General features: G+C 46.8%; 1 protein-coding gene and 1 non-coding gene across 10 annotated transcripts in view; both read left to right on the forward strand.

Annotated features, from left to right (window-relative positions):
* LOC132341495 (ubiquitin-associated protein 2-like) overlaps positions 1–13,047 on the forward strand; it is a 183,354-nt gene that overhangs the window by 100,282 nt on the left and 70,025 nt on the right. For 8 of the 9 annotated variants that reach the window (XM_059873084.1, XM_059873076.1, XM_059873081.1 and 5 more), the window contains 2 exons: positions 10,181–10,452; positions 11,546–11,718. In XM_059873084.1, the coding sequence (XP_059729067.1) occupies positions 10,181–10,452; positions 11,546–11,718 (445 nt within the window). The remainder of the gene's footprint in view (positions 1–10,180; positions 10,453–11,545; positions 11,719–13,047) is intronic. The other variant, XM_059873079.1, reaches the window with a different exon arrangement.
* LOC132341499 (small nucleolar RNA SNORD121A) lies at positions 11,155–11,238 on the forward strand. The gene has a single exon (XR_009490248.1). It is a non-coding gene; the product is annotated as a small nucleolar RNA SNORD121A (small nucleolar RNA).

Genomic DNA, 13,047 nt, shown 5'->3' on the forward strand with positions numbered 1-13,047 from the left:
TGCCAATAACAACTGAGAAACAGTGGGTTCTGTCACACACAAGCTTAGAATTTATGAGAATATCATCAATGGCCCCATACAGGCTCATGTCTGCTGTAATTAAGATCCTCCAAGAGGAGATGAGGGAGAAGGTGAGGAGGAAAAGTTCCCATATGGCACCAATGCAAGTCACAGGCCCCAAAGTCAGAGCCCAACGTCCCCCAGTGAGAGAGGGTTCACCCCACGAGCTGACCTGTGGTTCTTTTTGCACGACCATGGGGAAGACATGGGAAGGTGGGATGGGAAACCCACTTCTGTCCTGGCAGCACAGGTGCATGAACTAAAGGAGGGAAACACTAGCTGAGGGAGTTTCACTAAAGTGAAGGTAGCTTCATCCTCTCACAACCGAGCTGCTGGGTATTACAGAAGGGAGGATGATCTGTTGGATCCCCTTGAAGGAACCTCTAGTATGTATGCCCAGGAAAGAAATGATAACCAGGGCTAGAGGGGCCCTGCTATAAAAATTTGAAGTGTTAGTTGATACTGGTGGGCAGTGTACCCTGATACCATCATGACATGTGGGGGCAGAACCTGTTTCCATTGCTGGGGTGATGGGGGGATCACAACAACTTACCCTGTTGGAAGCTGAGCCTGACTGTGAATGAGTGGCAGAAACATCCTATTGTTACTGGCCCAGAGGAGCCATGTATTCTAGGCATAGACTTCCTCTGGAACGGCTATTACAAAGACCCAAAGAGACTCAGGTGGGCTTTTGGAATAGCTTCTCTAGAGGCAGAGGACATTAAGCATATAAACACCTTGCCTGGACTATCAGAAAACCCATCTGCAGTAGGACTCCTGAGGGTGGAAGAGCAACGAGTACCAATAGCCACCTCGACGGTGCACCACCAGCAGTATCGGATGAATGGGGATGCCGTGATCCCCATCCACAAAATGATCTGTGAGCTGGAGAGCCAAGGTGTGGTCAGTAAGGCCCATTCACCCTTCAACAGTCCCATTTAGCCTGTGCACAAGTCTGACAGAGAATGGAGTTTGACTGTGGACTCTCGTGCCTTGAATGAAGTGACACCACTGCTGAGCGCTGCTGTGCCGGACATGCTAGAACTCCAGGATTAGCTGGAGTCCAAGGCAGCAAAGAGGTACGCCACTATTGACATTGCTAACATGTTTTTTTCCACTCCTCTGGCAACAAAATGCACGCCTCAGTTTGCTTTCACCTAGGGGGCGTGCAGTACACCCGGAACCAACTGCCCCAGGGGTGGAAGTGCAGTCCCACCATCTGCCATGGACTGATCCAGGCTGCACTGGAAAAGGGTGAAGCTCCAGAACAGTAGCAGTACATTGATGATATCATTGTGTGGGGGAATATGGCAGCAGAAGTGTTTAAGAAAGGACAGAGGATCATCCAGATTGTGCTAGAAGCCAGCTTCGCCATCAAGAAGAGCAAAGTCAAGGGACCTGCCTGAAAGATCCACTTCCTGGGAGTGAAGTGGCAAGATGGACAGGGTCAGATTCCCACTGAGGTCATCAATAAGATCACCGCGATGTCTCCACCAACCAGCAAGAAGGAAACACAAGCTTTCCTAGGCACCATAGGTTTTTGGAGAATGCATATTCCTGAGTACAGCCAGATTGCGAGCCCCCTCTACCTGGTTACCTGCAAAAAGAACGAGTTCCGCTGGGGCCCTGAGCAGCAACAAGCTTTTGCCCAGATCAAGCAGGAAGTTGCTCATGTGGTAGCCCTTGGCCCAGTCAGGACAGGACCAGAGGTGAAGAATGTGCTCTACTCTGCAGCCGGGAACAATGGCTTGTCCCGAAGCCTTTGTCAGAAGGTGCCTGGGGAGACTCGAGGCCAACCACTAGGGTCCAAAGACAACTACACTCTCACAGAGAAGGAAATCTTGGCCGCCTATGAAGGAGTTCAAGCTGCCTCAGAGGTCATTGGCACAGATACACAACTCCTCCTGGCACCCCGACTACCTGTGCTGGGGTGGATGATTAAAGGAAAGGTTCCCTCTACCCACCATGCCACTGATGCCCCATGGAGCAAATGGATTGTCCTCATCACACAGCACGCCTGAATTGGAAACCCGAATTGCCCTGGGATTTTGGAGATAATTACAAACTGGCCGGAAGGTGAAAACTTTGGTCTCACTGATGAAGAGAAGCAGGAACAGGTAACACAGGCTGAAGAAGCTCGACCGTACAACCAAATACCAGCAGAAGAAACATGATACGGTCTTTTCACTGACGGTTCCTGTCACATCGTAGAGATAAAAAGAAAGTGGAAAGCAGCCGTATGGAGCCCCACATGACAGATCGCAGAAGCTACTGAAGGAGAAGGTGGATCAAGCCAATTTGCTGAACTCAAGGCCGTTCTACTGGCCCTGGACATTGCTGAAAGAGAGAAGTGGCCAAAGCTATACCTTTATACTGATTCATGGATGGTAGCTAACGCTCTGTGGGGCTGGCTGCAAAGGTGGAAAAAGGCCAACTGGCAGCATAGAGAAAAGCCAATCTGGGCTGCTGATGAGTGGAAAGACATTGCCACTTGGGTAGAAAAGCTATCTGTGAAAGTCCATCATGTAGATGCCCATGTCCCCGAGACTCAGGCTAATGAGGAGCACCGAAACAATCAGCAGGTAGACCAGGCTGCAAAGATAGAGGTATCACAGATAGATTTAGATTGGCATCACAAGGGAGAGTTGTTCCTAGCTCGATGGGCCCATGATGCCTCAGGTCATCAGGGTAGAGATGCCACCTATAAGTGGGCACAAGACCGAGGAGTGGATCTAACCATGGACAGTATTTCTCAGGCTACCCATGACTGTGAGACGTGTGCTGAGATCAAGCAGGCCAAACAGGTGAAGCCCCTGTGGTATGGTGGGCGGTGGTCCAAGTACAAGTATGGGGAGGGCTGGCAGATTGAATACATCACACTGCCTCAAACCCGCCAAGGCAAGCGCTATGTGCTGACCATGGTGGAAGCCACCACTGGATGGCTGGAGACCTACCCTGTGCCTCACGCTACTGCCTGGAACCACCATCTTGGACTTGGAAAAGCAAATCCATTGGAGAGATGGCACCCCTGAGAGAATTGAGTCAGACAACAGGACCCATTTCAAGAACAGCCTTATAAACACCTGGGCCAGAGAACATGGTATTGAATGCATATATCATATTCCTTATCATGCACCAGCTGCCAGGAAAGTTGAACGGTGCAACGGACTACTTAAGACTACCCTGAAGGCACCTGGCGAGGGAATCTTTAGCATTTGGGAAATGAACTTAGCAAAAGCCACCTGGATGGTCAACACCCACGGGTCTATCAATCAAGCTGGTCCTGCCCAGTCTGAACCCTTGCACACAGTGGATGGAGATGAAGTCCCTGTTGTACACATGAAAGGTATTTTAGGAAAGACTGTTTGGATTAATCCCACCTCAGGCAAAGGCAGACCCATTTGTGGGATTGTTTTTGCTCGAGGACCTGGTTACACTTGGTGGGTAACGCAGAAAGATGGAGAAACCCATTGTGTACCACAGGGAAACCTAGTCTTAAGTCAGAACTGTGTGTAAGGTTTCATTGTGTGGAGCTTATTAATTTGGGTATGATGCACATGGTATTAAAATAAGTGGTGAATAATGTCTTAGGTTGAGAGATGTGACTGGGGATTTGTATTCTATTGCCATCTCTTAGAAGTGAGGCAGTTATCTTCTGGTAATTGGGCCACCTGTTTAAACCAGGTGGGGCAGTTTTCTTTATCTCTTCCATGTCCAATCCTCCCTCTGCGGAGATATCTTCTGTTAATGGGCTATTGAGTCTCACTGCATGACTAATAAAATTACATCATCCCATTGTGAGGTGCTCTGCCCAGGAGGAGGAGCCAAGCATTCCTACCTGGATATAGTCTGAGAATTGCAACACCACAAGCAGCCTTTTCACACTGGATTCCCAGAGGAGCAGCTTTCTTCTCCACTGGATTCCCAGATGAAGACCAGGCCCATCTACACCGCCACTGGACCTTCAGAGGAAAACTACAGCCTTCTACAGGATCACTGCTTCAACAGAACCACATTTGTCACTCCAGGAGGACTGCAGCCACCATTTAATCAGACTGCTACCAACACCCCGACCAACAGGGTGTCAGGTCGTGTTCTGACTGTCAGTGTTTAGTATTACTGCATTTTTCTTTTCTCTTTTTTTTTTCCTAATAAAGAACTGTTATTCCTACTCGTATATCTTTGCCCGAGAGGCCCTTAATTTCAAATTTATAATAATTCAGAGGGAGGGGGTTTACATTTTTCATTTTGAGGGAGGCTCCTGCCTTCCTTAACAGACACCTGTCTTTTCAATCCAAGACACAGACCCATCAGGAGCCAGCAGCTTGCATGAGAGTGACTCACAAGGCATGGGCAGGGCCAGGAGTAATGGTGACCACGCTCTGTGGCTCTTAAGCCAGGTAGTGTTCAGCAGGTTGTGCAGGAGGCCCTGCCAGCTCAGTCAGGGAGCAATGGTATCCACTTGCAGACAGCCACAGCCAACCTCTCTAAGCTCTGCATACACCATGCTCTGGTGGGAACATGCTGCCACCCAGGTGTCAGGCTTCAGGGTGTGCCCTGCTCCTATACCAGTATTGGTCATCAGTAGTGAGCACACCTGTGGGAGATGTGCCCAACTAGAGGAATTCCTCTGCTTAGTGACTGAACTCTGGGAGCAGGTGAGTAGGTTGAGGAATATCAGGGAGTGCAAGAGAAGGACTACTGGAACCAAAACCTACCTTTCCTGGGACAGGGCCACCAGTCAGACAAGGCACATGACTGGGAAGATCCCCTATCTTCTTTCTGCTTGGCTTAACATGGTGACTTAAAGGATAGGGGGTAATGGTGACAAGTTCCTACCGAACACAGCAGGCACATCTCATGTGTGACTACCCCACCTCCCCAGGTGCCCTGGCATAATAGGTATGAGGCTCTGCAAGGGGAGCTGAGTAATGAAGACAGTGGTTCATCTAGCATGGAGGTGTCACCAAGGTTAAGTCAGCCTATGTTCTGTGTCAAAACTGCTTTCATAAAGAAAAAAAGACAGGTCATTGTCATAGGAGATGCCCTGAAGGGAACAGAAGGCTTCACATGCAGACCAGACCCACTTCTTTAAGAAGTCTGCTGCCTTCCTGGGGCAGAGGTAAAAGATGTGAAGAGAAAGCTTTCTGGCACGACACTCAGATTATTACTTTTTCAGGTAGGCAGTGCTGAAGTTGCAACAAGAAGTCTGAGAGCAATCAAGAGAAACTTTAGGGTCCTGGGGTGACTAGTTAAGGGATCGGGAGCACAAGAAGTGTTCTCTGTCCTTCCAGTTGCAGGGAATGATGAGGGAAGAAACGGGAAGAGCCAGCAGATCAATACTTGTCTTTGAGCCTGATGTCACCAGCAGAACTTTGTTTTGTTGTGATCATGGGTCAGTTTATGCAAACTAGGCTTGCCAGCAACAGACAGGGTCCACCTGTCTCATAAAGGGAAAAGGATCTTTGCACAGGAATTAGCAGGGCTCATTGAGAGAGCTTTAAACTAGATTTGAGGGGAGAAGGGGATAAATCCATGCTCACTAGAGAGAAGCCTTTGGGCAACACACCAGTGTTTGAGGGACACTGTGCCAGTGAAGTCATTAGGTCTGCCATCTCAGTGGATGTAGGGGATGTGCTGCCTTTTGCCCAACCTGGAAATGAAACTCGAGATAATTTTAGCAAGGAGGTAATATAAAAGGGGATCTTTATTTGAAGGCCTTCAGAGGCAGTTATGGAAAGATGTCCACAAAAGCCCACCCCCGCCAGGGGTGAGTACATTTTTTTAGGTTCTAGGAAATTAGCATAATTGATAAAAAGCACCAATTAGGAGGACAAGTAGTGATGCAATTCCCCCCCAGGTCAAGCCCCTTCTCTCGAGCCCCCCCTTCAGCACTAGTTGTACTTTGTCCATGAGAATGTATCTCAAGAAGTTTTTCTTGGCCTTTGTTCCCAGGAAGAACCAAGACAGCATAGAGCCTTGTACATCCCGGGGCTTGGAGCTGTGGAATTTGTTTTGTCTTTCTGCTTAAGGAAAGGCCATGGAAAAGTACTGGGAAAACTAGCCACTAATACAACAGTCTACAGAGCTACGAATACATCTGTGAAGAATACAGAGAACATATAAAGGAAAAAAAAGGCAAAACCTAAATGATATCAGATGGAGATCCATGAGGCAGCAAAGACACAAGGGTTATTGGTTTGTCAGAAATCCCAAAAGTGCCTGAGAACGGTCATACAGGAATTGGAGCTTCTCCTCCCCCGAAAAGGCAGCAGGATCAATAGCCCAAATGAAGTGCACTACACCAACACACACAGCATGGACAACAGGAGGAGCTGGAAGACATGGTGCAGCAGGAAAATTATGACATAGCTGCCATCATGGAAACATGGTGGTATGATTCACACAACTGGAAAGCTGCAGTGGATGGCTATAAACTCTTCAGAAGCAACAGGCAAGGAAGGAGAGGCAGTGGGGTAGCCCTGTATGTTATGGGGAGTGTCTTGATTGCCTGGAGCTTAATGATGGTGACAATACAGTTGAGGGTTCATGGGGAAGAATCCAAGGGAAGACCAACAGGGCAGATATCCAGGTGTGAGTCTGTTATAGACCACCCAACCAGAATGAAGAGGCAGATGACATATTCTATAAGCAACTAGGAGAAGTCTCACAATCATTAGTCCTTGTTCTTGTCCAGGATGTCAACTTACCAGATGTGTACTGGAAATACAACACACTGGAGAGGAAACCGTCTAGGAGGTTCCTGGAGTGTGCGGAAGAGAACTTCCTGACACAGCTGCTGAGCCAACCAGGGGAGGTGCTCTGCTGGAGCTGCTGTTTGTGAACAAAGGACTGGTGGGTGATGTGGTGGTTAGAGGCTGTCTTTGGCACAGCGATCACAAAATGATAGAGTTTTGGATTCTTGGAGAAGTGAGGATAAGGGTCAGCAGAACTGCTACGTTGGACTTCCAGAGGGCAGACTTTGGCCTGTTTAAGAGACTAGTTAATGGAGTCCCTTGGGAGGCAGTCCTGAAGGGCAAAGGAATCCAAGAAGGTTGGACATTCTTCAAGAAGGAAATTCTAAAGGTGTAGGCAGTCTTCTTGTGCCACAAGACTAGCTGATGGAGAAGAAGACCAGCCTGGTTGAACAGAGACCTTTGGCTGGAACTTGGGGGGAAAAAAGAGAGTCTGTCATCCTTGGAAGAAGGGGCAAGCAACTTGCAAGGATTACAAGGATGTTGGGAAAAAATTAGAAGGGCCAAAGCCCAGCTAGAACTCAATCTGGCTACTGCCATAAAAGACAATCAAAAATGTTTCTATAAATATATCAGCAGCTGTCCTGGTTTAGGGCAAATTTGGGAGAAAACTTCCAAAGGGGGTCCTTCCCTGCAACCGGTTCGGGAAGGATCCCTCAGAGAGAAGTGGAAAGAACCTTTTTATTTAACAGGCACAGCACCCCCCAGCAGACAAAATGAACAATACCGGATGACAAAACTCTTTCACTGCTCTGAAGAGATGACAAATTCAGAAAGTCTCTCCTGGGAGTGGTCGCTCTGTTATTGGTCCCTCCGGCACTGGGAATGGCTGCTGCAGGCCACTAAGTGCAAACTCTCGGTGTTTCCCAGGTCCCAGTCCAGAGCAGGTTCAAATGGTTCCCAGAAAAGGGAAAGAAAACCAGTCCAGGGAAAATTCAGACTGCCTAGCTAAACTAGCTAACAAGCAAAAGGAAAATCAAGAGCAAAGCGAAAGCAAGAGCAAAAAGCAAAAGCAGTCCTATGTACTGTCCCATCTGTGTCCTGTCAACTGTGGGGGAGTGAGCAGGCTGATAACAAAACAAAACTTGGCTCTTCAGAGCCAGTCTTGAAGGCACAGACCATAATATCCAGCATTAGCAGAACAAATGACTGGGGATACAAGCATCATAATGTCGCCCTAAGACATTAGCAAAAGGCAGGACAAGGAGAATATCCTTAATTGTGTGTGTGGGAAAGCATAGTGACAAAGGATGAGGAAAAGGCTGAAGTACTCAATGCCTTCTTTGCTTCAGTCTTTTATAACAAGACCAGTTTGTTCTCTGGGTGCCCAGCCCCCTGAGCTGGAAAATGGAGACAAGTAGCAGAATTAAGCCCCCACAATCCAAGGAGAAATGGTCAATGACCTGCTACACCACTTAGACACACACAAGTCCTTGGGGCTGGATGGGCTCCACCCAAGGGTACTGAGGGAGCTGACAGAAGTGCTTACCACACCACTTTCAATCATTTATCACCAGTCCTGGCTAACCAAGGAGGTCTCACAAGACTAGAGTTTAGCAAATGTGATGTCCATCTAGAGGAAGGGTTGGAAGTAGGATCTGGGGAACTACAGGCCTGTCAGCCTGACCTTGTTTCCAGGGGAGGTAATTGACCCGATCATCTTGAGTGCCATCACATGGCACCTACAGAACAGCCAGGGGATCAGGCCCAGCCAGCATGGGTTTAGGAAAGGCAGGTCCTGCTTGACCAACCTGATCTTCTTCTATGACAGGGCAACCTGCCTAATGGATGAGGCAAAGGCTGTGGATGTTGTCTGCCTGGAGTTTAGTAAAGCCTTTGACACTGTCTCCCACAACATTCTCCTGGAGAAACTGGCTGCTCATGGCTTGAACGGGTATACTGTGTGCTAGGTCTATGAATTTGCAGAGAACACCAAGTTAGTTGGGAGTGTTGATCTGCTGGAGGGTAGGAAGGTTCTGCAGAGGGCTCTGGACAGGGTGGATTAATGGGCTGAGGCCAATGGTATTCAGTTCAACAAGGCCAAGTGCCAGGTCCTGCACTTGGATCACGCCAACCTGTCGCAGCATATGCCACAGCACATGCCACAGTCGACATGGCTACAATACACAGAGTATCACCATACAATATCAGAAAGCTTTAAGCATCTGCATACACAGTAACATCACATCACTTTAGAAGGTTGCATGTGTCCACCCCTTTTGTTCTTTAGCCCAACCTTTTATACCCCTCATTGTTCATGTATTGCACCTGTGTGCCTTCTGTTCCCTTTCGTGATTGGTCAGTACACCTCAGCACTCCATGTCTCATTGCTTTCAATACTGTTCACCTGCTTTTCTCAGTAGTAGCCAATTAGGGATGAGGCTAGGCCACAGCCCCATTCCCAATTACCACAAACTGTCTACCTACACCAATCCCCTGCAGTGCTACAGGCTGGGGCAGAGTGGCTGGAAAGTGGCTCAGCAGAAAAGGACCTGGGGGTGCTGGTCAACAGCCAGCTGAACATGTGCCAGTGTGTGCCCAGGTGGCCAAGAAGGCCAATGGCATTCTGGCCTGTATCAGCAATAGCGTGGCCAGTAGGACCAGGGCAGTGATCACTCCCCTGTTCTGGGCACTGGTGAGGCCACACCTTGAATCCTGTGTTGAATTTTTGGCCTCTCACTACAAGAAAGATGTTGAGGTGGTGGAGTGCATCCAGAGAAAAGCAATGAAGAAATCCTATGAGGAACAGCTGAGGGAGCTGGAGGTGTTTAACCTGGAGAAAAGGAGGCTGAGGGGGGACCTTGTTGCTCTCCACAGCTAACTGAAAGGTGGTTGTAGCAACATGTGAATCGGTTTCTTCTCCCAGGTAACACATGACAAGACAAGAAGAAACAGCTTTAAGTTGTGCCAGGGAAAGTTTAGATTTGATATTAGGGAAAATTACTTCATGGACAGTGTTATCAAGCTGTTCAGGGAAGTGGTGGAGTCACCATTCCTGGAGGTATTTTAAAAGCTGTGTAGATGTGATGCTTAGGGACATGGTTTAGTGTTGGATTTAGCAGTGCTGGGTTAGTGGTAGGACTCAATCTTAGAGGTCTTTTCCAACCTAAACATTTCAATGATTCTAAATAATGCTTGCCCACAGCTGTTTCTTTAAAGTAGTGAATATCAAGTGTTAGCTTTATTATTACAGTGGTAATGTTCAGTATGAAACTTGTGTGATGTCTGAGAGAGACTTGCACGCTCTATAAAATCATAGCTGTCCAGTATGTCAGGTCACCCAGATTGTTTCATAAAGGGTAGAAGCATGAAGAGCAGAGTTCAATACTTTAATTTTGATGTTTCTTTTTCCCAATACTGACCAGACTTGAAATCGCAGCCTCAACCATCCCCAGTTCTAATCCATCTGACCCAGCGACAGCAACAACAAACACAGACATCCCCTGTTCCTCCTCCTGGGCTGGAGTCCTTCTCCCAGGTAAAACTCCACGAACCATTACCAGTAGATACCTCTACTGCTGTTAGCAAAATGTTACAGCTCCCCACTATATCTATGGATAACCAGGAAGTGACTGCTCACCAAACCCAGCAGAAGCAGCTAAAACCACCAAAACGGAGGACAACTCCAGCATCCAAGGTGGGTAATCGAGTTTGTCCATAGTAAATGTATAAGCATACAAAAGCTTGTATCAGCAATAGTATGGCCAGCAGGATCAGGGAAGCGATTTTCCCTCTGTACTTGGCACTGGTGAGGCCACACCTCGAGTCCTGTGTCTAGTTCTGGGCTCCTCAATTCAGGAAGGATATTGAGGTTCTGAAGCAAGTCCAGAGAAGGGTAATGAAGCTGGTGAAGGGGCTGGAGCACAAGTCCTGTGAAGAGCAGCTGAGGGAGCTGGGGGGGCTTAGCCTGGAAATAAGGAGGCTCAGGGAGGACCTTCTCCCTCTCTACAACTGACAGGAGGATGGAGCGAGGTGAGGGTTCATCTCTTCTTCCAGGTAACAATTGACAAGACAAGAGGAAATGGCCGCAAGTTGTGCCCAGGGAGGTTTAGATAGGATATTAGGAAAAATTTCTTTACGGAAAGGGTTGTCAAGCATTGGAATAGGCTGCCCAGGAAGGTGGTGGAGTCACCATCCTTGGAGGTATTTAAAAAACGTGTAGATGTGGTGCTTAGAGACATGGTTTAGTTGTGGACTTAGATTAATGGTAGGACTTGATCTTAAGGGTCTTTTCCAACCTTAATGATTCTATATATAAGTTTCTAGGGAGAAGGAGAGCAAAGACCATGGTCTGTTTCTTGTTTATAAAGCAGGAAATCCAAAGCTGAATAGTTTTTAGGTTCAAAATACAATGATGTCTCTTCCAAGCACATATCTAATTGTTCTGTGTGGAAAATGACTGTTACTATGTGATTTTTTGATTGACTTAATAGCCACAAGATGAATATTGGCTGAGGGGGATGATCACAGATGACACTTTGATATTGTGGAATAGTATGGCTTACTCTTTCAGCTCCAGATCAGGGCAGAGAATCAATTAATTAATTTCAGGTTACAATAATGTAGTTAATTTATGATAAGGGGGGGATTGTCACAGATCTAGTTAGCAGCAAAGGCTGAGCCAGTAACTGAAGAAGCCTGTAGTTAAGGGACAAGACTGTCAGTTACTTATATCTTTAATACAGATAGTGCATGAAAAGGAATTATCTTGGGTTTTTTTCTCCTTTAAGATTCCTGTCTCAGCAGTGGAGATGCCTGGATCAGCAGATGTGACAGGATTAAATGTTCAGTTTGGAGCTTTGGAGTTTGGATCAGAGCCTACGCTCACAGAATTTGTATCAACTTCAAGCAGTGAGAATACCAGCCAGGCAACCAACAATAGCTTGTACTCAAAATCTGTCAAGTATGTGTGAGCTCCCCTCCTGCATTCTTGCATGTCTTCTTTAAGGGGTCAAGTTTGTGCCAAAAACGTCAAGGCACAATTGCCATGTAATGAGAGGGAGAAATATGATGACATATAAGGTGAACATGTGCCCAGGTGGCCAAGAAGGTCAATGGCATCCTGGCCTGTATCAGCAATAGTGTGGCCAGCAGGGCCAGGGAAATGATTCTTCCCCTGTACTTCGCACTGGTGAGGTCATACCTTGAGTCCTGTGTCCAGTTCTGGGCCCCTCAATTCAGGAAGGACATTGAGGTGCTGGAGTGAGTCCAGAGAAAGGCAACAAAACTGGTGAAGGGTCTGGAGTGCATGTCCTATGAGGAGCAGCTGAGGGAGCTGGGGATGTTTAGCCTGGAGAAAAGGAGGCTCAGGGGGGACCTTCTCACTTTCTACAACTCCCTGACAGGAGAGTGCAGCCAGATGGGGGTTGGGCTCTGCTCCCAGGGAACAAGGGACAGGACAAGAGGACACAGTCTTAAGCTGCGACAGGGGAGGTTCAGGTTGGACATTAGGAGGAATTTCTTCCCAGAAAGGGTGATTAGACATTGGAATGGGCTGCCCCAGATGGTGGTAGAGTCACCGTCCCTGCAGGTGTTTAAGGAAAGACTGAATGTGGCACTTAGTGCCAAGGTCTGGTTGACAAGGTGGTATTTGGTTATAGGTTGGACTCAATGATCTCAGAGGTCTTTTTCAATCTAATTGATTCTGTGAAGTGTTTTCTGTGGATGACATCTGTCTTCTTAAAGAAGAAATTTATTTTCTAATTACAATCAAAATCTCCCTGGATGGGTCAGTATGAAGCTGGAGATTATATGAATATGTATAACCTTAAAATTAAGCTACCCTTTATAAAATTGCTATTTTATGTTTAGTTTTCCTGATTTTCAAATTTGTTTGAGGGTTTGTTCCTCACAACACAATTTTTTTTTCTGATTTTTGGTCCAGGAGAGATGGTCTTTGTACCATATATGTGTATTAGTACATTGGCACCAGATTACAAATCTGATGCTTCTATGGGATGAGAAAAAAAGCCAATCTTTCATTATGCAGAACCTCTTACTGAAATGCTAAAATGGCCAATGATAAATGATGATAAATGCCACCATACTTGTAACCCTTTTTTCTTCCTTATTCATTCAAAAATTGGCTTCAGTAAGAAGTTTCCCAAAGTTAAATCAGAAATATTATTAAAAATTAACTTTCACAATAATTTCTAGTTCTGTAAATTAAAAAAAAAAAAAAAAAAAGCTTTTTGGAAAGTAAAACAACAATCCTGCATATTTTAAAGTATTT

Source organism: Haemorhous mexicanus, chromosome W (assembly GCF_027477595.1).
Source record: "Haemorhous mexicanus isolate bHaeMex1 chromosome W, bHaeMex1.pri, whole genome shotgun sequence".
Lineage (NCBI taxonomy): Eukaryota > Metazoa > Chordata > Aves > Passeriformes > Fringillidae > Haemorhous > Haemorhous mexicanus.